Genomic DNA, 23,721 nt, shown 5'->3' on the forward strand with positions numbered 1-23,721 from the left:
AGCCGTGTGGGAGCAGTGCTTGAAGAGCTGCTGCCTGTGGGCAGCCCTCCAGGCTCAGTTGGGGAAGGACGGCATCCCTGGGAGGGACCCCACGGGGAGAAGGGTCAGAAAGTGAAGCAGCGACGAAGATGAAGCGCTACAGACTGACTGCAGCCTCCATTCCCTGTTCCCCTGCACCGGTCGGGGGGGAGCTGGATGGTGAGAAGAGTGGAATGCTGGATGAAGCTGGACGGTGGGAATGCGTTTGTACTTTGCTTTTAGTTTCTCACTGCACTAGCTTGCTAGTAATAGCTAATAAACTTTATTAATGTCCCCACGCTGAGTCTGCTTTTGCCCGTGATGACGACTGCCGAGTGATCTCCCGGAACGGCGGCTGCGAGGCGCGGCCGGCGGCCGGCGGGGCTTGGCGGCGGCACCGCGGCGGAGGGGAGCGGGGAGGCGCTTCCGTGCGCGGCCGGAGGGCGGCGGCGGGCGCAGCGTGAGGAGCGGCGGGGCCCGCACCCGTCCCCGGGGCACCCTCGGGTCCCCTCCCGTGGCCGCAGCCCCCTCGTCCCGCCCCGCCGAGGAGCCTCAGCCGGCGGCAGCCGTGCCCGCGGGGGTGTCAGGGCAGCGCCGCTGCCGCCGCCGCCATGGATGAGGAGCCCGAAAGGACCAAGCGCTGGGAAGGAGGCTACGAGAGAACATGGTGGGTGCGGGTGCTGCCTCCCTTCCCCTGCCCTGCCTGCTCAGCCCCGGGGAGCACGGGGGAGGCCCCCCCGGTGCTGAAGCAGCGGCTGTTTTCGTGCAGGGAGATCCTGAAGGAGGACGAGTCGGGATCGCTGAAGGCGACCATCGAGGACATCCTGTTCAAGGCGAAGAGGAAAAGGTACAGCGCCTGCAGCGCTGCTTTCGCTTTGGCCCCCGTCGGCCGGTGGTGTCAGCGTGGCTGGCAGGCTGCATTTGGCCTTGCACCTTCAGCTGATGTGACAGTGCCTGGGAAGGAGAAGAAATAGTTTCGGATGTGTGCTAGCAGGGAGGTCAGGGCTTGCTCTGGGGGAACACTGTAAAGCTTCGTGATTGCCCTCCTGTGGAAAAGGGCTGAGAGGGATGGGGACACTCGGCCTGCAGAAGGGAGGGATCCAGGGAGACCCCATTGCAGCCTTTTGATACCTAATGCTTGTAAAAATAATAATAATAATAATAATAAAAAAGTACCTAATGCTTTCAGTACCTAAGGCTTGTAAAAAAGCTGGAGGAGGAATCACTACTGGGGTAGATAATGATAAGATAAGGGGGTACGGTCTTAAACTAAAAGAAGGTAGTTTTAGACTAGACATTAGGAGGAAATGCTTCACGCAGGGGGTGGTGAGGCACTGGAACAGGTTGCCTGGAGAGGCTGCGGGTGCCCCATCCCTGGAGGTGTTCAAGACCAGGCTGGATGAGTCCCTGAGCAGCCTGATCTAGTGGGTGGCATCCCTGCGTATGGCAGGGGAGTTGGAGCTGGATGATCCTCAAGGTCCCTTCCAACCTGCGCATTCTGTGATTGCAGTAGTTGGACTGATGAGAGAAAACCCTTCAAAGGTTTTTTAATATACAAAACATGTTTCAAGCTGTTTGTTGGTATGATGGCGGCAGATTTTTGCTTAAACTTCTCAGAAAAGCTGTTAGATAAAGTCTGAGTTTGTTTTGTTCCTGGTTGCATTAAAATACTCAACGCCACGTAAAACATTCAGAATTAAAGCTCATGACAATAACTGCATTTTTATTTTTATTTTTTGAGAGGCATGAAATCCATTTATAATTAATGGTTGACTTTATAATTTCATCTTGTTTTCAATGGAAATAAGTGTCCATGGTTTATGGTTGCTTTATATTTGCCCAAACTCCAGTATTGGATTTGTTTCAGAGTTTGTTTTAGGCACTGCACTATCCATTCACTTGCAGCTTATGTAACTTTCTGTGTGTTTTAATAGACTCCACGAACACCATGGACAAGTTCGACTGGGAATGGTATGTTAATGTCTTACCCTTGACTGTCCTGAGTCCAGAACTGCCTGAGTAGAGGTCGTATGCCTAACCAGAAGTAACTTTTGCTGACTTAATTTGCTTGAGACCGAAGTTTGCGTTCTCCATCATGCAGTCTTTTCTAAATGCTTTTTGCGTGCTCAGTGGCAGCAGGGGGTGTAAAGCATCAGTAGTTTTAGTGATTGAGGTCTGATGTGTTCGCTGCTGTATCAGGGTGTGAAGGTGTGCTCTGTGGCTGCAGTCAGGTTGCATATGCTTGCTATATTGAGTTTTCTCCATGTGAAAAACCTGTGTAATTTTAAGGAGTTGTAGATGACATTATTGCATGATGCATCTGAAGTCTTACATAAAGAGATTAAATGGGTGCAAACTATGCTTATTTTGTCGCTTATTTTCAGAGATAGAGAGTGGTGGGTGTTTTTCAAGATGGACTTTTGTTTCATTTCAAAGGAGAAATGGAAAAATGCATGAATTTTTTCAGTTGTTGTTTAGGGCATAGTCCTAAAAATAGTGGTTCAGCTCCGTATTCTAAATTTTCCCTGTTTGAAGGAGGAAGTTGTTGCTTTTCTGAGTAAATAAAATAATGAACAGTACATTTAAATATCTGTTCTGTGAGCAGTAAAACTTGATCCTTCTGTTAAAATGTGAACCTGATGTAGAATTAACGTTTTATGTCAATAATGCAGATGCGTCACCTTTATGTGGTTGTTGATGGATCAAGGACTATGGAGGACCAGGATTTAAAACCAAACAGACTCACCTGCACTTTGAAGGTATTTCCATACAGAAAATTTTTCTCTTTATTAATCTACTGTTTCTATGTAAATTAATTTCATCTTGCGTTTAAAAGAAAGGCAGTCTCTTGCAATTGTGTTTTTTGTTTGTTTGTTTTAACATATCCTCATCTCTCCTCTCATCCCTACTGTTTATTTCCCTTGTCTCTGTTGCTAACCTATAACTTTCCTTGGGCAGTTTGGCTTTGTTTTTTTTGAATAGCAAAAGCTGTATGGCATTAGTGTGCCTTGCAGGAGTACTTCTGTACAGCAGAAACAGCAAAACACTTCTGCAGTGTGGAAGCTAAGATAAAATGTTGTGTGTAATAATGGATGGAAGATCAAACACGCTTTCATTATACATTTAATTTTTTTTTTTCTTACCATAGTGTTTTCAAAAATTCTGATTTGGATGGATTTTAGACAGGATTTGGATTGCTAGTTCAGACTGTAGAGGGCTCGAACTGTGTTTGCAGTGTTGTTAGAGAAAGTCATAATACAAACCACTAAACTCTGAATTTTGTAGATTTTGTACAGATTTATGCTTTTTAGTATATCTTAAACGTCTGTTTGAATAAACACTGATCTAGAGCTGCAGCATATAAAGCAAATTTGCTTTACAAAGTAAAGGATAGGAATAAAAAATTATGAAGGAGAAGGGTGGAAATGCTTGGGCAAAAGGAGGACAGTGGAAGGGATGGGCTTATTCCTCTTTAAAAAAAATAACAATACTGAATGTTTTGCAGGTACAAATTACTTAGGTATATGTGAAGCAAAACTGTATTAACTGTATTACTGTATTAACTGTATAACTTTACTGTGTGTAAAGAAAAACAGTCTCGGTTTTTCTTTATAGTTACTGGAATATTTTGTTGAAGAGTACTTTGACCAAAATCCTATTAGTCAGGTGAGTACAACCATGCAAGAAACAGGTAACAGAAATCTGTTTTTAAAAAGTTATTATTAGTAAACTTTTCAGTTGCTAGGTTACTTTCCACTCTTTTATGATCAGTCTAATGAAATTCTTGGTTTTGCAAGAACTAGTGGAAATAAGAATTTATCTATTCTTTCCTTACATTCCTAAACATAAATCGAATGCAGAAGTCTCAATTATATTACTTCAGATATTTGGAATTAAAAAAAAAAAAAAAAAAAAAAAGAAAAAAAAAGTGCCTTGTTGCAAAAGTAAATTGAAGTTACAAGAAAATGTGTTAACTGATCCATAGTGTTGTGGTGTTGCTGTTACATGTTCAGGAAAGCCTGTGTAGTTAAATACTTGTTGATCTATAAAGAAGTACGAAGCAAAACATAGCAGAGATGTAAATCAATGTATTTTTAAACTCATTAAGAAAAGGTCGGTCTTTTTGTTTCACTCTCCAGATGGGCTTAATTGTAACCAAGAGTAAAAGAGCTGAAAAAATGACAGAACTTTCAGGTAGGGAGGTGGTATCTTTTGTAAAAACTTCAGAGCTGTTGTCAGTATAGTTAATTTTGCAACCCGTTGATTAGTTTTGTATTTGTTGACATCTGTGCATTCCTTGAGATTTGACAGGATGTTATAAAGCAAGGTTTCTTGAGTTCCTGCCTTCTGTCGCTAGCAAGCTATGTGTTTTCAGAAATGTAGTTTTAAATCTTGTCTTTTTATCGACCTTTAAAACTGGAGCAACTTTATTTAAGAGTCGGAGAATTCCGTAATGCTTAAAGTTACTTTGAGGTTAACAGAGTAAAATGAGTTCTGCCACTATTGAAACACTTTGTGAGGCAGTTTTCACTGTGATTCTTTGTTCATGTGAAATGCTTAGCAATATACAATGATTTTCTTCCTCTTTTGCTTCTTAAAGTTTTTAACAATGGAATATTTCTGGAGTAAATGTCTTTTTGTTGACAGATTGTTTTCCACGTTCTGACCATGAAGTTCAATTCTAAGGATGGACTTAGAAGTCATAGTTTGAAAATTGTTTCTGTACAAGTATATTATAAACTCATAAAATATATTCATTAGTCATAAGATACAAAGTTTAAATACTTAAATTCCTTTAACACATTACTTTGAACTGTTTTATTCACTCACAGGTAACTCAAAAAAGCACATAACTGCTCTGAAGAAAGCAGTGGATATGAACTGCCATGGAGAGCCGTCTCTTTATAATTCCCTAAATTTGGCCATGCAGACTTTAAAGTTAGTTTGTAAACTCTTTTCTTTTTGTTTTCCATAGTCATTATAATGCTGATCGTGAATTTTTGAGAGGACAATTTTTTGCTGTTGTGTTTTTCTGGTTTGTTCTTGTTTGTTGGTATTTGTTCTTTAGAAGTAGTTTCTTGCATTGGACTGGTGTGAGTCTTTAAAAGGTAGCTTTACATCCTCTTAGAATACTAACTGTTAACTTGTAGGATGATAGCATATTTAACTTTCTAACACAATTTCTGTTCAGAGATGTGCTTCTTACAGGAAGCAACAATATTTTAGAAATAAGTTTTTGATGTTAGATTGTGTATAAATATAGTGATGATAGACCCTGCAGTGAATTTTTACTAGAGAGCTAAGGTATGAGACAGCAGAGTTTGGGATTAATAATGGTAAGAGACCAGTAAAATAAATAAGTTTGAATCTGATAGAAGTTTTTGACAGACTTCAGAAAGATAGACTTTTAAGTAAGTTAGATTTACAAACTTTATTTGCTGTGTGAGATCACTGAGATCAGAAAACATTTGCAGAAGAATGTTTATCAAGTAAGTTATAGCTAGAAACATTACCAGAATAAAACTGGCAGTCAATGTCACAGAAATGATCTGAAGGACTAGCTGAAAGAGAGTTTTCAATTAAGAAGTAAGAAGAAAGACAGGAGTTAATAGGTTTACATCTATAAACTGATCAGATATTTTTAAGAAGTTAGCAACACTGTAGTAAGTCTTCCAAGTTTGGAGGTTAATTTTACCTGTGGGAGTGTAAGTATAACTTAAACATTAGCACAAACAATTAGGTAACAATTAGACTTAATCAAATCTTGTATCTTAGAGAAAGTTTTGGGGTTTAGAAAGTGAAATTCTGGTGCTCAAAAGGAGCTTACCAAAGTTTTTCTTAGTTTATAGGCAACTTCCTGTCATGTCTTCTTCTGACTTTAGTACATTGAAGTCCTTGCAAACTTTAGCATATGTATAGCTTGGTGTACAGAAGTCAGTTAACCATATACTTTCTTTAGGCACATGCCAGGACATACAAGCAGAGAGGTTTTGATAGTCTTCAGCAGTCTGACAACATGTGATCCAACCAACATCTATGATCTAATTAAGGTACAGAAGTGAAGTTTGACTACTACTTTGAACCTCCAAGCTGTTAGACTAAAAACAGATGGTTGCAGTGTCATCATCAATAAGTTTTTGTTTAAAACTTCAAACCTTTACTGGTCAGCATACAAATTTGATTATTCTTTCTTTTTCCACATGAAGTGTTTAAAAGCAGTTAAGATCAGAGTGTCTATCATTGGTCTAAGTGCTGAAGTTCGAGTTTGTACAGTACTTGCCCGGGAAACTGGTGGTATGTATCTGAACTTTTACAGTTATACTAATAAAAAAAGTTTAAAATCAAAATTAAGTTATTAGTTGGTAATTTTCTTCAATGCATGTTGGCATTAAAGGATGAGTGTTCTGTCATGCTAGCAGAAAATACAAAAGCTTCTCAAATCTGTGAAGTACAGTATTCAGTGAAATAATACAAGCTGCTAGACATATCTGTAGAGAGAAGAAATGTGTCTTAAAGCAGGCTTCTACCTATAAAACTGTATGATGTGGAACTTAGTGCAGCATGTTAATACCAGTTACTAAAAAAGTAACTCTTACAGTATAATTACTACAGCGTAATGTTGGAGAAAATAAGGGCCCTGTAAGTAAACATGCTGATGTATTAGTTGTAAAGCTTCTATTCAGAAGGATTTCCAAGATTATATTTCATATTTTTTTAAGATTTTTTTTTTGACTTTTTACATGTTGTTGTTTTCTGTTATTTGTAGAATATGTTTGCATTACCTACCTGGTCATAATATGAGAGTAACGCATTTCTTTCCTCATGACAGGAACATACCATGTTATTTTAGATGAATGTCATTATAAGGAACTGCTAATGCATCATGTTAGTCCTCCACCTGCCAGTTCAAGTTCTGAGTGCTCCCTTATTCGAATGGGTAGGATATGGTTTTGTTGCAGTCCTGATGCAAGATCTGTAAATCTGTCTTTTCCTGCCTTTCTGTCTCTGTTTTAAAGCAAAACAAATGATTTTGCTCAATTTTTTGCACTTTTTTCAATTTAATTTTTACTTTACTAAGTAGATTTTTATTTATTTAATATTATTCCTACAAAGTAATAAGCATTTAAAGAAATCAGAAAAAATAAGATAAATTACACAACTGCAGTTGGAAAAAGTAAGGTGAAATAACACTGCCTGTATAGTAACTGGTGTGAATGTAAAGTTGTTTTTTTTTTCTTTTTTAAAAAGAAAAAAAAAAAAGGATGGTAAACTGTATTTTGTTCTCCCTCTGTATTTACCCCTGCACAAGGCAGCCATTACAGAAGGTTAATGGTTGCACAAGGCAACTGTTAATTGTCTGCAAGACCCTTCTATTTGGACACATAGTATGTAGTTTGTTAGCACCACTGTTGTAGTGGTCTTTCATTCATTTCATTCAACAAATGGATTAAGTACCTTTTCTTCTCCTGATGTATTTCTCAATAAAATTAAGCCTGGAGTTAAACTAGAATAGCAACACCAGTACCACTGGTTAGAGCATTAATTTCTCATCCATGCACTTTCATAGATAAGAATATATTTATACATAGATTTAAATACTGAAGCAATTTACTCATTGGAGATAAAACGTAAACAGAAGTAGTGAAAATAATCTGGCTATTTGAGATGATCTGTAAAAAAAAAAAAATAAAAAAAAAAATTGGCATAGAAAGACCAGTGTCTTCTACAGCCTCCATGAAGTGCTATAGTCTCGTCTGTCATCATAACTGCACTTGGAAGAAGAGTATGTTCTTGGCGTATGCTTATTATTTTTGCCTTAATAAGAAATCACTGTTCAAGCAAGCATTCTTGTAGTGCCCTTTCTGCTTTCCTACTGTTGCACATCATCATCTTTTTTAATTGGTATTCAGAAACTTGCTCCAATGGGTTTCAGTTAATATAAAGTTAATGAAAAGCTGTTCTGTTTTTTATAGCTGGGGAAAATAAAGGATTTGTTGGTGAATGTATGTAGAAACTGTTAGGAAAATTTGCTCCCTGTTAAGAATGCCTTGCATCCTGTAACAATGAACAAAAAAAAGAGATTCATTAAGTGTTTAGGATAATCTTTGAAATTCTGCATTACCATAAGAAAATGAAATACTATTATTATGTTTAAAATCAGACTTTTTTCTTCAGGTTTTCCTCAGCACACTATTGCTTCCCTGTCTGATCAAGATGCAAAGCCATCCTTTAGCATGGCGTAAGTAGACCTGATTATAATTCAATGAACTGATTAGAATTCTAGGTTAGAATTCAAGTCATACTTAGCCATATTTAGCAAATCTGATTTTCAGTGAAAATACCACAAAATAACATGAAAAAGGACTAGCAAGTAATGTGTTGTGACTTTTCAGTAGAAATCTTGCTTTTATTTGCAATCCACTATGTGGCCATAGTTATCTCTTTAAAATATGCTTTATAAAATTTGTATTTAGAATTTTTTAAGATAGTAAATAGCTTTTTTTTTGGTACATTTATGCATACTACCAATTTTAAATGCATTTCTTAATTCGAATATTTATATCCTTATAAAGATACAATGATGATAAATAAGAGTATTATCTGTAATAAAGTTTTTTATTTATTTACCGAGGTGACATAAAAGGAAAATTTAAAACAGAGGCCTTGTTTGCTTGGTGTGCCAGTGCTCATAATGAAAGGAATCATAGTCTTCAAGGATAATATGAGAGTCTGAATTTTCAGAAGGAAACAGTCTGCTCTTTGAAAGAATAGGTACTGATGTACATCTTACAGTCAGTACAGGATGTTGGGAGGCGAGTAGGAATATTGATACGGATGTCTTGAGTACCTTTTTTTCTAACGTTTTATTGACTCTTTTACATGGGAAAATTCTGGTCTTTGTTCTGTTTCCATAAGAAAATGTGATTACTGATATTTTACCCATATTAGTAGTTTTCTGACACTTCCATATTCTTGGAAGTGTTGTATAGAAGCTACTGTAACTGCTAAAACTTTGTTTTGAGAACTGTACATTTTTTCAGTTTGTTCTTGTACATATTTGATTGTCTTTCTTTGTTCCAGGCAATTGGAAAACAACAGTGAGCCAGGTCTTACACTGGGTGGGTACTTTTGTCCCCAGTGCAGAGCAAAATACTCTGAACTTCCTGTGGAATGCAAAATCTGTGGTGAGTAACAAGAGAAAGCGAGCAGATGCATTATGTGTTAGTGATTAAGAGTTACGGGGTGGAGAAATGAAACTATACTTAGCAATTAAAGGACAGTTCTACCTTAAGAAGCTTTCGTTCATGTACTGGAATTTCAGCTTCATACAAGAGTCTTTCCTGTACATACAAGGGACTGTGCCTGTAATAATAAAACTTTATCATATGGGTAACAGTAAATAATCTCCTGTTGTTCATGTGCCTGTTTCTGAATTCCAGAGTGTGTGCAAAAATGTTACTGACAAGAGCCTAGATGGAGCATAAATGTATCTTGTTATGTTAAATTGCATAGAATATATGTTTGCAACAGTTATATCAATTGTTGCTGTTGTCGCTTTCTGGGATGAAGGTGATGATAGAAGAGAAAGGCAAGAACACCAGAAACACTTGCTAATGAGCATACGTTGTAGTAATACAGCAAAACATAGTAAGTTGTAGGTGTTTTACTACCCTTACATCAGTGACTAATAGATGGTCTGGATTGACCAAGTAACTGACAAGCTGTCATTCACATTTGTGGAAAAGATGAGATTGTTGTATGAAGGATGTTGAAAGAGGTTTATACACACCAAGATTTACTTGCAAGGTCTGTAACTGATCGCTTGCAGTCACCTTAATAGTAGGAGTTGTTTTCAGTGAAAATAAACATAAAGGAGTTGGCAGATGGAGTGAGGGGATGATGGAGGGAGTGACTGCATTGTTTAATCAGGATCAAAGAAAGCTCTTCAGCCTTCCAAAGCTTCACAGACTGCAAACAGTGGTGCTTTTCCCTGCTCAATGAGGGCGGGAGGATGGATTAACATCTTTTGTAGTATTAGTATTGTGTGAGCAACAGCGATCCACCTGTTAACTTCCACAGGCATAAGACTAAAACGTGGTAAGTCTTATCAAGATACTGTATTTGGCAACAGGATGAAATAGTTTGGAATCATCTTGTTCTAGTTTGATTTCCAAATGTTGTTATCAACATTAGTTTCATTTCAGCAAGGTAATAGTGTAACTCAGAAATTCTTTATATCAGGAAGATATTCTCCACAACTGCAACAGACAGCAAGAGAACAGAACAAGACTCTGAAAGTTTATTTCAAGTGTGAGTGGGTGACAAAGAATTTTGGGCTAGCTCATGCTCCAGCATGAACCTGTGTTAGCTTAAATATGCCTATGGCATGCTTTGCCAGTGTTTTAGCAGGCTGCAGTATTACCTTGTAGTGTGGCACCATATTGACTGGTCATTTAATACAGCAGTATCATCACTACCAATGATGAATGCTGCAACTAGATTTAATTGGAAGACCCTTCTATGATTGTGTTTTGTTTTTAAGATGAAGATGAGAAACTTGTTAAGTTTTCAACTCTGTGTTGTAAACATACTTCTGAAGATTGACTTAAACCTTCTAGTCAGAAATCTCAACAAAACAGAATCATTACTTGTAAGATTTCTCATATAATAATAACAATGTATTTTTATTTGCAGGTCTTACATTAGTGTCTGCACCTCATCTGGCTCGATCTTACCATCACTTGTTCCCTTTGGATGCCTTTCAGGAAATGCCACTGGAAGAATATCAGGGAGAAAGGTATGCAAGTAATATTTGTGATAGTGATAACATAAACTATAATAGTGGTAGTGATAATATAAGAATATCTAACAGTAGCTTTCATACTGTGGGAGACACTTCTGAATGTTTTGTGATTTTTGGTCTCCTCTGGCAAAAAGTGCTTCTAGTTACCATTAGTAGTTATCCTGTGTATCCAGTTGAATGGCTGAAATGGTTTCTATTAATGGTTATTATGTATGATTAAGATGTTTTCTAACACCACTATATATAATCTTGTTACTTTTTTCAGTTAAAAAACACAGTTTTTCTTCTAGGTACTGTCAAGGCTGCCATGGAGAAATCAAAGATCAAAATGTAAGTATGTTGAACTGCATTGCAACTTGCATTGAGATACAGAAGACAAGTAGAGATAATCCTATTGACTATTTTTCTGAAGGCCAGAAAAATACTTGGGGAAGTTTTTCTCATGTCATAGTTTTCTGTTATAGTCAGACAATTGTTGCTGTACTGTAGTGCTGTAATTTTCTTCTAATTTAACTTGTTTCTCTATCTTTTCCACACAGGTTTATATATGTAAAGTATGCCAGAATGCATTTTGTGTGGAGTGTGATGTGTTTGTTCACGATTCTCTGCACTGCTGTCCTGGCTGTATTCATGAGCACCCTGCTCCCATATCTGTATGATGTCATCTCTTTTTTAGAGATTGTCATGTCAGTTTCATTCTTGTGTAAACCCATTTTGTTTATTCAGCCTTGGATTTCAGTGAGGTGCCTCAGAACAAGAAGGGCCTGGATGATTTCAGAAGGTTGGATACTGGGTTGGGAGCAAATTTAATTTTTACTTACTGTATTAATGATTTTATAACTGTTAATATATTCCTGAATTATCTGTAACTGATTTATTTTTCAAGTTTAGAGTTTTCTTGGTGTTACTGTTGATAAACATGTACATTTGTAAATGTAAAAGTAGTAAAACTGGTTTTAAACTATTAACATGATGATTTGTGTTTGATTTGTTCAAAAAAAAGCTCTGAAAATATATTTTATCTATTGTTTTCAGTGGGTGGTGAATTATTCTGTTACGTTATATAGGGCAAAATATTTTTGTAAAAACTAACAAAGTTAATTTTTTTCGCAATTAGTTGGAGGGCAATTCAAAGAGAATTAATTTCAACAATGGTGACTGTTCACCTCAGCCTTCAGTAATGCTACTCAATTTCAGCTGCTACAAATGTGTTGAAAGTGCATGTTAGATTATAATGGTAAGGTCAAAAGTAATTGAATTCTGTTACTGCTGTGTATGTAGTTGTATGTTGTAAGTTCCACTTGCTTGTAGGTGTGCAAGCTTATTGAAAGGCCATTGCAGAGATGTAAGAGTTGAATTCAAGCAAACTGTGCTTAGGTAGTCAAAGAACTGAATGTAGTGATCTGTTTTGATTCTGAGTGTAGAATGAAGTAGCGGAACTGTAAGTCAACTGCTCCCAAAAGCAACAAAGAATGGAAACTGAGAGGAATGTAAGATCACAGAATCACAGAATTGAAGGGGTTGGAAGGGACCTTGAAAGATCGTCAGGTCCAACTCCCTTGCCAAAGCAGGTTCCCTAGAGCAGGCTGCCCAGGTGGGTGTCCAGACGGACCTTAAATATCTCCAGATTAGGAGACTCCACAACTTCCCTGGGCAGCGTGTTCCAGTGCTCTGTCACCCTCACCTTGAAGAAATTCATGTTGGTGCAGAATTTCCTGTGCTCTACCTTGTGACCATTACTCCTTGTCCTGTCCCCACAAACCACTGAAAAGAGGTTGGACAAATCACTCTGTCTCCCACACCTCAGGATTGATGTGATCCCATCTCACTCTTCTTTTCTCCAGGCTGCACAGACCCAGGTCTCTCAGCCTTTCCTCATAAGGAAGATGCTCCAGGCCTCATATCATCTTTGTGGCCCTCCGCTGGACTCTATCCAGGAGATCCCCGTCTTTCTTGTACCGGGGAGCCGTACTCCTCCCGAGAGGACAGGCCCTTTTTCCATGTTACATAAACCTTCCTCTTCCTTTTGATCTTTTGAGCTTCTTACTCATCCACACACATTTCCTGCCCCCCTTCCCCGATTTCCTACTCTCAGGGATGCACCGGTCCTGAGCGTGGAAAAAGTGCTACTTAAATGTAGCCCAGCTCTCACAAGCACCCTTGCCTTCTAGCAACCTAGCCCATGAGATACTCCCAAGCAGGTCCCAGAAGAGGTTGAAGTTGGCACTCCAAAAGTCCAGGGTAGCAATCCTTCTTTTAGCCTTACTTCTTCCACCAAGTTCCATCTTGAACTCTACCATCTCATGGTTGCTGCATCCCAAGCTGCCCCCAACCTTCACATCCCTAACCAGCCCATCCCTCTTGGTAAGGACAAGGTCCAGGAGCACCCCTCTGCCTCATCGCCTCCTCCACCACATGCATCAGAAAATTATCTTCAACGCATTGTAGGAACCTTTTGGACTGTGCATGCCTGGCCGAGTTGCTTATCCAACAGATGTCCGGAAAATTGAAGTCCCCCATGAGAACCAGCGGCCGTGATTGTGAGGCTACTACCAGCTGCTTGTAGAAGGCCCCATCGACCTCCTCCTCCTGATCTGATGACCTGTAGTACACCCCCACAACAGTATCACCCATACCAGCCCACCTCTTAATTCTCACCCATAAGCTCTCCACTTGTCCATCACCCTTCCCCAGGTGGAGCTGGGTACACTCTAATTGCTCCCTCACATAAAGGGCAACCCCACCCCTTTGCTTTCCCAGCCTGTCTTTCCTAACAAGGACATATGCCTCCGTGACAGCGTGCCAGTCATGCGAGCTGTCCCACCATGTTTCTGTGATTGCAATGAGATCGTGGACCTGCAACCGAACACAAATCTCAAGCTCATCGTATTTATTTCCTGTGCTCCACACATTGGTATACAGGCACTTTAGGGAAGCAGCAGGCACCATTACCCCTGGAGAAATGCAAGAAGAAGGAAATTCGAGACAGCGTATCGGGATCATTACCTTCTCTGAGGAGCCCTCGGATGATCCTATGGGACAGCTCAGAGGTTTTTCCCTACTATCTTCAACAGTGACAGCAGTGACAACTTCCCCCAGCCCTTCTCTGTCACTTTTAGCTCCCCTCCCTTTCCCCCATCAAACCTAGCTTAAAGCCCTGGTAATCAGCCCAGAGAGCTTGCTCCCCAGCACACTTGTGCCCAACTTTCTGAGTTGAAGTCAGTCAGCAGCCCACATACCCGGCGTCTCAGAGGGCTACCAAAGATCGAAATACCCAAATCCTTGGTCCAGACACCACCCCCTCAGCCAGTCGTTCACCTGTCCTGTTCTTCTTCTTTCTGGGTCCTGGTCACCCAAAGGGAGGACAGAGGAGAACACTACCTGCACTCCTGATCCCTTCAACAACCTTCCCAGGGATGCAAAGTCCTTTTAAATATTCCTCATTTTTCTAGTTGTGGCTTCCCGGGATCCAACCTGAATGACAACAAGAGGATAGTAATCCTCTGGTTTAAAGAGCTGTGGCAGAGCTTTCCTAATGTTTCTGACATGTGCCCCAGTGTGAACCTTTGTTGTCAGATTAGAAACGGCAGTAATCTAACCTAAACACTTTTTTGTTTAAAAACAACAACAAAAAAATCACCCTATCTTAAATTTAGTTCTTGGTGTTTTTTTTTTTTTTTGTTTTGTTTTGTTTTTTTTTTTTTTTTGTTGTTGTTGTTGTTGTTTTTTTCCTTTTTTTCCCTGTTTTTTGTTTGTTTGGTTTTTTTTTCTTGTTGGATGTTGGTTTTTTGTTTGTTTGTTTTTAACACCACATACAAACAATACATGCTACTTTCTTTTCTTTTTTTTTTTTTTTTTTTTGTGGGCAGTTTTCATTTCCAATTGTTTAAAAATGCAAGTTCTCTATTGTCAATATAGCACCTTCTGTATTTTCTCTAAAGTTTTTATGCCTGCAGGCTGGCCAGAAGGCAGTAATTCCACTGTGTTGGCAAAAAGATGGTTTCAGCATCTGTTTCATTCTGTGTGGAGTGAAACAATCTTTATAATCCCTTTGTGCTATTATGTGATTGCAGTGCCTGTTACCATTAGCCTGGTTATTGGGCTGTTTAGCCAAGCTATGCTAGGGTGTCCTAAAATGTAGCAGGAAGAGGGACATATTCATGTGTTTTGGTGTGGTTTAGTAGGACATTTGAAGCCAAGGGAATACCCTAAGCATATGTCTCTTAGTTAATCTGATATTGGTGATGGTGTCGTGTATGATGCTTTCTAGAAATGTTTTCATCTTTAGTGTCATCACTTCCTTATGGGGGAAGAAAGAATGTCAAAACATTTTAAATCCATTCTAGCCCTTCCTCTTGCTAAATAGTAAAATAATGTAATAGAAAGTAGAAGCTGTTTAGAAGTCGTAGCTGTGTATTCCATTGTCTGATAGTGATCTGAGCAATAATTTGGGTTGTCCTTTTCTACCCTTCTCATTAAATAGAGCAGTTACAGGTACATCCTGAAAAAATGCTATCAGGACAATATTCCTCCTGACAGATGAGGAATTTCATCTTGTTATAAATGACTCAGTCTTCAAAATGGGATTATAATCAAAGTTTACAATTTATTAAAGGAATAGAGGTAAGCAAACAGCACTGGGTGCGCTGGGAGTCTCCGCTCCACCAGGACGCACACCAGTTACATCAAGTAGCTGATTTTTATGCTCCTAGACTAATACATATTCATTACTACTTCTAAAAAAACCTGGGACATGTGCAATTTTCTTCATTTCCTTTACAAGTTCATTTACAGCTTTTCTTTCTGTTGTGGTTTAACCCAGCGGACAGCTAAACAACACACGGCTGTTTGCTCACCTCCCCCTCCCCTTCTCTGGGATGGGAGAGAAAAATGGAAAAGTGAAGCCTGTGAGTTGAGATAAAAACAATAAAATAATAATAACAATAATGATGATAATAGTACTACTAGTAATAATGTGTACAAAGCAAGTGATGCACAATGCAATTGCCCACCACCTGCTGTCCGATTCCCAGCCTAACCCCGAGCAGTCCGGCCCTCCTCCCAGCTCTTGCACCCCCAGCCTTAATTTAGATCAGCATGGAGGAAAAGCTTCCTTCATCCATGCTCCTTACTAGGATTCACTAGATCTCAGCAGTCTTTGTTCATATCCAGTCAGTTCTTGTTCTTGTTTGTTTTCTTGTTTATTGGATCTGCCACAATGTTAGCTGACCAGTGAGATCGTTATCAGGAGTGTCAGAAATTATTGTGCTTTCTGAGGTTGTTACGTATTACTCAGATAAAAAATGCTGAGGGAAGAGACATGAATGTATACTGTGGCAGGGTTGGGGAAACAATTGTGTTGGGAAGTTCGAGGCTGAAAGGCACTCTCAGCCAGACAGAGCACTGCTGTGTGGAGTGAAGTGGGTATCTCAAAGGTAAGTGCCCATGTTTTATCATGCACTTCATACTTGCAGAAATTAAATTCACCATTTGCATTAACAATCATAATTAATTTCCAAGACTGGAAGTGCTGAAAATAAATAAAATACAATTAAAAGAAATGTGGTTATTAAAAATAACCACAACTTGTGAAGAACTTGCCTCCTGTTCTATGGATGTCTAACTTGGGCAATATCAGGAAGAGTTTTAATTCTATATTTTGATATAATTTGTGGATGGAAAAAATGTCAGAACAAACTCATCACTGGTTTGTGCAGACTCCTGACTGAAGGAGTGACAGTCTGTGCATTTTAATTTAAAAATTCATAAAATCTGAACTAGAATCACTTTTTCATATTTAGTTTTGCAGCATTTCTTTGCTGTGGGATTTGAAAGCATTGTTTAGCACACATTTTTCTAAGGGAGTACATGCACTGGTAAAGGTGTGGAATGATTATGGATTTGTACAGTGGCAATCTTGCCTTTGCTACTTCAGTTTTATATCAACAGCAAATGTAGTCAACTCCTTTGCTTGCCCTTGTCTGAATCATTCATGCTGCAATCCACAGTGCAGATCACATTGCTGGGCCCTGTAGTCCCACCATTGACCTTCCTCTTTTGCTAGAACTGACCATTTGTTTCCCATATTTGCTACCTGTTTTTAGCCAGTTACTTTTTCTCCATTGTTATGGCTCAGTTCCCTTAAAAAACTGGAAATCCAGGTGGATGTTATCAATCTGATTGCCCATCTGTAATGTACTTGTTGATCCCTTCAAAGAACTAAGGATTTGCTTTTTACGAGCCATGTTGACTCTTCCAAGTAGTTTGTATTTATCCAGGCAGTCATTCTAGCATTTTTGTTGCTTCTGCTGATCTGCTTGTAGCAGATATTAGGCTTAAGGACCTGCTGTCTTTTTCCCTCTACCTGAAAGATGTGAACTGTTTTCTAAAGATTGTCATAATATTTTCCCTAGGAATCTCTCTGAATTCCTCTGCAGTGAACATTAATACAAATACTGCAGAGGATGGCACTTCAAGGTCTCTGCCATTGCATGGTCTCTTTGAACAGTTCTTTAATATCTTTTATAGTGGATTCTACCACCTCTCTTCACTGGCTTTTTGTTTCTGCTATCTGGAAGAAGGCTTAGATTCCTTTAGCTTCTTACTATTAGCCTTTTCTTTATTATTGCTATTATGCCTGATTTTATTTTTTTTTCATATTTCATCTGCTACACCCTTTGAGCCTTCTGTCTTATTTGCTCAAAAACTACAGTTTTTTGAATGGTATTTTCTGATAATCTGATTTATTTTCCTGTCAGTCATACTGATTTCCTGTGACTTTTCACAAATCTTTTCTAATAAATATCACGGATTTGTGTTGCAATTCCATTATAATATCTTACAGGAAACTCTCAAATGACTGTAAGATATTTTTTTATTATTTGGTTGCCAGTTTAGTTGTATGGTGTCATTTTTTTTTAAGTGTTCATTTTCAATTTTCTTATCTTTACATAGGTCTTGTTTTTGAAGTCTAACACAGCCTTATCAGATTCCTTGTTCCTGTGGGGATGTTGCATAGAAATAAATCACAATCATTCCTACAGTAATATTTCGTAAGGAGACTTTTTGCTCCTCCCAGCACAATTCTCATTACCAATTCAACTTCCTCTAGTAAACTTGCTAGTCACCGTCTAAAGAAAGTCACCTGTGCTTTGCATCTCAATGTGGTGGCATCAGTGCAGTACACTTCGTGGACAACTGGAGTCACTGGATACAATTCTATTTTTTGCCCATGTTGCTTCTTTCATTTCTTTGTGCCTTAAGACCATTTCCTGCTGTGAAATGAAAGTTGACATAAACTTTTGCTTTTGTTTTTTAAATACTACTGTGATGTTTAAACATATAATCAGCTACATGTTTTTGGTTGTATCAGACATTGTGCCTCTGCAAAAAGACTTTCATTTATTTTTTTTTTAATTAAAATTTAATGATCAAAAGTTGAAATGAGGTAAAAGTTTCCAAATAAAATAAATGGGTGTCAAATAGCAACATTTTTCTTCCAAATGGAAACAAATGGAGAAATGTATTATACTAACTACTGTGTCTTTTGAAAACACTGCTTGGAATCTAATCAACATAACAGCCTACACAGTTTTGTGCTAATTGTGAGAAACATCTCAAGTAATTTTCTTCAGACAGGCTCTTCTGTGAAGCTATTTTATTCACAATTGCAATGGCAGGCATCCTGTCAATCAGGAGTGCATCCCAGCAAACAAGTTATAACCTTTTATTCCCTATTACCCGATGCCTGATCACCTTCCCTGTTTCCTCATTAGCTGAGTACTATAGGTTCACAAGCTACTCGATGCTCCTCTATACCATATCTGTACATTTTTTCTTTTTTTTCAACCCTTTAATTTCTCCTTTCTTACGTTTTTTGAGAACTTGTGATCTTTGTTTTACTGTTCTCACACTGCTCGTCCTGTTTTTTTCAAGCTTCTACCTTATTTTGGAACAGTGAGGCCTTCTATTGTCCACTTACCTACTTAGTATTTCTCCTTATTATGACTACACAACTACCTTGGAATACAGAAAAACAATTCTCTACTGCAAAAACACGACTTTGTTTCTCAAAATTCCCCCTTCTTCTTTTCTTACTCCTGTTGTTGTTTTTGCACCTCTTCACACACCGCTCTCTTGAGTTTTTCCAACATTAAGGTGCAATATTCTTCTTCAGATGTCACGGGATGATAGATATACAATGCTATTATTATTACAATACCAACAAGTAGTTATTTGAGCCAATTCTATTCAGGTAATCACAAAATTAGTTTCTCCCAAATGTTTCTAAATCCCCAGGATTCTTCTGGTGGGATTAAATAGCCCCCTTTCTCCCACTTCCAGAGAGTGTTTCCTGGAAACACTCCAACCCCTTTTACTTATTAATTCATTAAGAATTCTTCCAAGGAGAAGTTAAAGGTTTACAACAGGTAGCTTTAACAGTTTTAACCTTAAAAGTCTTTGTTAATGCAGTCTCTCTGGTATCAGGGTTAACTGATGCTTTTACCCAGGTACGAATCCATCATTTCTCAGCCATTCTTACTGTCATCTTGGTAGTCAGGAGCACTTGGAACAGTCCGTCCCACTCAGGTTGCAGTTTCAGTTCTCTCCATGCTTGCATCAGATCCCAATCTCCTTCTTGGAATGGATGGATCAGAGCTCCCAAGAGTGGGGTTTGACCTAACAGTCCATGGGTCCTGAGAGATGACAAAGAGGACAACAGCCCAAGTACATAGTTCTTAAAAAAAAGTATCTTTTGTCTCAAACTGAGGTAATTCATTCCCTTTGTCCATGTACAGCAATCCAAATAATATTTCGTATGGTAAAACTCCCACATCTTTTCTTGGTGCAGTTTGAATTTGGAGAAGTGCCAAATGTAAACACTTCATTCAGGAAAGCCGAGTTTCCAGAACTTAGTCAATTGCTTCCTTACTGTCTGATCCTCTCCACCCTTCCAGAAGAGGAAGGATGCCAAGGAGTGTGAAATTTCCACTTAATTCCTAGAGTCCACATTAGCCCTTGCGCTATTTCTGACATAAAGTGATTTCCTTGATCAGAGTCAGTATTTTCAACAATTCCATACCTGGGAGTTATTTGTTCTAAAATTACTTTAGTTACTATGTTTGCAGTAGCAGATACTGAAGGGAAAGCTTCCACCCATCCTGACAAAAGATCGAACAAGACTAATAAGTATTTAAATCTACCTACTCTAAGGAGTTCTGTAAAATATACCTGTACATTTTGGAAGCATTGAATTCCTCATTCTCGCCCCCTTTGATCTGACTGCAGACAATTTTCCTGTTCACATTTTGACATATAACACAAGCTGTTGAGTACTTGTTCAGCCAGAGTATATATATATATTCCTACACATACTTTCATAGCACCACATCACATGTTGCTTGAACTCCCCAATTACCCTCTGTAAAACAGTTAACATTTGTAAAACAGTTAATATTTGCCTCATTAGCACTTTATTCAGCATTTCTCTCCCATCAGGGAGTATCTGTTTTCCTTTGGACTTTTTGACTCCTAATTCCTTAAAAACCTCTTTCTCTTAAAACTTTTACTTCCTTTTAATTTTGTGTAGGGGTAGCTCAACAGTTCCCTGAATCCTCTCTGGATTTATTCTTTGTTCCCTCTCAGACACCAGATGCCATAAATACTTGACTTCTCCTTCTACGTACTGTAATTTATTTTCCAATACTTTCAAGCCCTGTTTTGCCAGAAAGTCAAATAGCTTGTTAGTGGCTTTCTTCTCAACTGTTTTCTTCTGTCCTGACAATAAAAGATCATCCACATAATGTAACAGTAACACCTCTTTTGGAGGTTGGAATTACTCCAAAAGTTTGTTCTAGAACTTGCCCAAATAAATTGATGGCCCAATAAACCTCTGAGGTAAAATTGTCCATCTGTATTGCTGCTTCTGCCCCATTTCAGGGTCTTTCTAATCAAAAGCAAATATATCTTTGCTCTCAGGGTCTGAGAGCATCCCATTAATAATACCGTTATTCCAGCCTAACAATTTATTATTTGAATGCCCAATTTCATTATCAAATCCTTTCCCAACAAGTTAGTCCCTGCCTCACGTGCATGCAATAATTGCCCAGTGATCATTCTATAACTAGTCTCAGCTTGGTGTCCCCAAAAAGTGGCACTGTTATCCCAGTCCCTTCTACCCCCATCACATTTAGGGTCTTATTAGTTAATTTAAGCCTTGATACTTTACAGGCCAGTGATGACCTAGCTGCCTCAAAGTATTGGGTTCACATGGCAAGATTCTGGTAGCAGGGGGGGCTGCAGGGGTAGCCCCGTGAGAAGAATCCAGCAGCTGCCTTGCGTTAGATAAGGGACAGTTTCAGCCAGCTCCAAAGGGGCCCAGTGCTGCTCAGAGCCAACCCATGAGCAATGCAGTTTGAATCTCTGAGAGCACGCCCGAGAAAAGGAAAAAACAAAACAAAACAAAACAAAAACTGCTGCACAACAGCAGCTGGGAGAGTGAGGAGTGAGAAACCTCCTGCAGACACCTAGGTCAGTGCAGAGGAGGGGGAGTGCAGTGCAGAGGTGCTGCAGGTGCCGGAGCCAAAGCCGCCCCCCGCGGCCCACAGAGAGGTCCCTGGTGGGAAAGGCAGACCCCCGCAGCTCATGCTGTAGCGCAGCAGAGCACATTTCCACGCTGCAGCCCATTTAGGAACAGCCCAGGAACGTCCCCACGACAGAGCAGGGGGGAGAGTGACTGTGAAGGGGCAGTGGAAATGAAGCACCACGGACTGACTGCAGCCCCCACGGACTGACTGCAGCTGCCACTGCCTCCGGTGCAATGTTAGGATTATAAGGAGCATAACTTGATTGCTCCTCCAAAAAAATGAACTTTATTGTTTGCATATAAATTTCAAGCCTGAATTTTCATCAGACCCGTATTTTGGCCAAAATACTGAACTTCCTTTTATTAGCTTTTTAGGCCAGCTGGGGTAGGGGGCCAGCTGCTTGGGGTTAGTCTGGGCATTGGTCAGCAGGTGGTGAGCAATTACATTGTGCATCACTTGTTTTGTACGCATTATTATTATTAGTACTATTATCATCACTGTATTATTATTATTATTGTTATTATTATTTTCCTGTCTTATTAAACTGTCTATATCTCAACTCACGGGCTTCACTTTACATTTCTCTCCCCTGTCCCAGAGGGAGGGGGGAGGGTGAGCGAACGGCTGTGTGGTGTTTAGCTGCCGGCTGGGCTAAACCACAACACAAACAAACAAACAAAAAAAAACAGAAATGAACTTACTGTGCAACTTGTTTGCATTTTAAGGCCAGAGTGATTCCTTGCAATTCTAGCTATAAAATAAAACATAGGCCATCTGATTTTAAAAAAGTGGTAAATTTAAACAGGAGAACAAAACTGCTGCTGCCATTCATGTTTAGTAGCTTTGGTTGGGAGAGAAGTAAAGTGCACAGGTGTAGCTATGACAACCTTTATTTACCCTTGTTCACTATACAATGAATCTTTAGTGTTGTAACACTTTGTCATTCCTGAAGGGAAAGGGGTGAAGTCTGCAGCCAAACTGATTATTCAGCAGTGTCTACACCTGCAGCAGATGCTTCTCATTAATTCCATATTTGGATCATGACAGCTGTTTGGAAATAAGTGACTTTAAAGGAGAGAACTTCGAACATGAAATAACATTTAAGAGCAGAGAGCACACTGCTTCAAGATAAATTAATTTTATGTTTGTATACATTACAACAGTGACAACTTACTTGTTATTCTCTCTTACCGCTTTTTCTACATTCAGCCCCAAATATTTCTTGCTCACCAGTGTATTCAGACTGCTCAGACACTGGACTTTGTTTAACACTTTGTGTAAAACTTCTTTTGAAATGTCTCAATTTCCTGTCTTCCACAAAACATGTAAAATATTAAAAAAACAATCACAGCGCAAAACCAAAAAGAAGAAAAAAAAAGCAATAAATGACTTAAACTAGAATTTCATAATTTGGTTGGTAGTCTTATTAGCTTACCTCTCACCACTGAGATGCACTAGTCGTTAAAACAGTGCATTACCAAAATATTTATTGAATTTCATACTTGATAGTAGTCTTAAAGCTAGTGTCTCATATATGTGACTGAAAAAAAATGATTCATTTCACAAGCAAATGCTGAGTCTGTCCTATAATTTTCCTCTATTTTTGACATATATTTTAGTATACCAGTAAACCTCATCAACTTGCTTACCGGAGTTCTGTCTTGTAAATAACCTGACCATAAGTCAAGACTGAAAAGCTGTGCAAGTGGTTGTATAAGCTAGTGTTTTATTTGCTTTGCTCCGTAACAGTGATAATCACACACCCATCAGCACACTGATATATTTTTTCTGAGGCATTAATATGACAGGTAAAATACCCTCTATTTTATCTCTGTCCTTAGCCTGAGGCATTAAAATGCTTAATGATGTGAGTTCAAAGTTCTACATTTTTCATCTTAATAGCAACAATTCTGTTTTATTTTAGATGTACAAGTCCTCAGCTTCACTGTATCTTTATTCATGTTCGAGATGGGTTTGAAGCATCTTTAAATCCTTGGTTGAGTTCTGCTTCTTTTTGCAGCAAAGGTTGCACAACCTGTGGAGGTTTCCAAAAGGTTGAAAAGTGCTCTCCTCTCTCTCAGTAAATCACAATGTTACAGACATTGGTCAGAGAAACTTCTTTAGAACTCTGAATTTAAGAAAGCCTGATTAAGGAAAGCTGGACATTAGTCATGTATGTTAACATATCAGATGAAAGCCAGTACATCAACAGTCAGAGCTTCTGTCCACTTGTTTCTCAATTGTCTGGCCTTGTGACAGTTAGGATGCATGGCTGGCTCCTTGATGCAGAAGACTGTAAAATGTTTGATGTCA

General features: G+C 38.8%; 1 protein-coding gene across 2 annotated transcripts; it reads left to right on the forward strand.

The window, feature by feature from the left end:
• The first annotated feature begins 475 nt into the window (after window positions 1-475).
• LOC116501106 (general transcription factor IIH subunit 2) lies at window positions 476-11,790 on the forward strand. Of its 2 annotated transcripts, XM_032206509.1 has the most exons (15): window positions 478-685; window positions 788-865; window positions 1,953-1,989; window positions 2,691-2,777; window positions 3,634-3,684; window positions 4,158-4,212; window positions 4,851-4,956; window positions 5,978-6,068; window positions 6,225-6,312; window positions 6,848-6,955; window positions 8,194-8,257; window positions 9,100-9,203; window positions 10,714-10,816; window positions 11,113-11,152; window positions 11,362-11,790. In XM_032206509.1, exons 1-15 carry the CDS (start codon window positions 630-632, stop codon window positions 11,479-11,481), a joined length of 1,188 nt encoding a protein of 395 aa, XP_032062400.1. In that variant the 5' UTR covers window positions 478-629; the 3' UTR covers window positions 11,482-11,790. The 2 variants fall into 2 exon arrangements, with proteins under 2 accessions (XP_032062399.1, XP_032062400.1); XM_032206508.1 differs by having other exon boundaries at window positions 476-685; window positions 11,113-11,430.
• Window positions 11,791-23,721: the final 11,931 nt, after the last annotated feature.

Source organism: Aythya fuligula, chromosome Z, assembly GCF_009819795.1.
Source record: "Aythya fuligula isolate bAytFul2 chromosome Z, bAytFul2.pri, whole genome shotgun sequence".
In the NCBI taxonomy this organism is placed as follows: Eukaryota; Metazoa; Chordata; class Aves; order Anseriformes; family Anatidae; genus Aythya; species Aythya fuligula.